A 1,028-nucleotide genomic window follows, 5' to 3' on the forward strand; every position below is an offset into this window, starting at 1 on the left:
TTGGCGGAAGAAGAGTTAGGGTGACATTTACTCTCCAGGGCCTCGGGACAAGCCTGCCCTCCACCCCATCTCATCAATCCCTCTTCCTAAGTCCTTACCTCAGGGAAATTCTTCTCAATGATCTGCAGCGTGGCAGCCATGCAGCTTCTGTGATTCAGGATTATGTCCACACTATGGTCCACTAAGTCTTCAGAAAAGGGAATCAGAAGGTTGAGAGGGGTTTTCCTCAACCAGCGAGAGCACTGACTCCTTCCTTGAGTTGTCATCCCTGAGTCTTCCCCCCAAAAAGACCCCCCTGCCCTCACCTAGCCTAGAATCACTGCTGACAGGCATACCTGGGTCAAAGCGGAGCTTCTGGAGGTCAAGAGCTTTCTCGCAGACATCATATCGTTTGGTCAGGGTCAGCTGCAGAGACAGAGACAAAGAGTGGCTCTGAGGCTTTGCTCTGAGGTGGTGACAGGAAAATCGGAGTCTGGGACAAGAGGTGAGTCTGGGAAGCAGGCAATACAACGTGCTTTGAGTCTCCCTTACCTCTAGCTCCTCCATTTCTTCTGGCTTTAACTTATGCTTTATAGAGTACGGTACACCAGAAGGACCGACAATGATAGGTATCTGAGGGAAGGAAAAGCAGAGAAAGCTCCAGGAACTCTAACCACACAGCAAATGACCAGCCCTTGGCTTATCCTCCTACCCCGAGATTAGGTACAGTGAGTGTCCCCAGGCACACACCTTTCGGTTGTCCTCATCACAGATCTTGTAGCTGACATCCTTCAATGCAGAAGCAGTTCTATGGTCCTCAACAAAGAACCGGGCCCGATTTTTGACACAGTGGAACTACAAGGAGTGAAGGCCAGAACAACAGTGTCAGGAGCCAACAGCCCCTGCTGATCCAGAATTTCCTGCCTCCCATCTGTGCCCATCCGTCTGGCTTCACCATCCCCTCTTACATCAACAGGTGTGAAGGAGACACTGCAATGGCTCTGGATTGAGCTCACTAGCCATGCTTTGTCATAGTTTGCTCCATGAGG

The 1,028-nt window shown here is 50.9% G+C and overlaps 1 protein-coding gene across 1 annotated transcript; it reads right to left on the reverse strand.

Moving 5' to 3' along the window:
• Window positions 1-98: 98 nt before the first annotated feature.
• LOC100959527 (nuclear RNA export factor 5-like) lies at window positions 99-1,022 on the reverse strand (the record flags this gene model as incomplete). Its single annotated transcript, XM_003803925.2, has 5 exons — window positions 99-187; window positions 336-405; window positions 532-612; window positions 730-834; window positions 948-1,022. Coding segments are annotated over 5 exons (420 nt in total), but the record flags the coding sequence as incomplete, so codon positions are not given.
• Window positions 1,023-1,028: the final 6 nt, after the last annotated feature.

Source organism: Otolemur garnettii, unplaced genomic scaffold, assembly GCF_000181295.1.
Source record: "Otolemur garnettii isolate 467f Iridium unplaced genomic scaffold, OtoGar3 scaffold07437, whole genome shotgun sequence".
Classification (NCBI taxonomy): domain Eukaryota; kingdom Metazoa; phylum Chordata; class Mammalia; order Primates; family Galagidae; genus Otolemur; species Otolemur garnettii.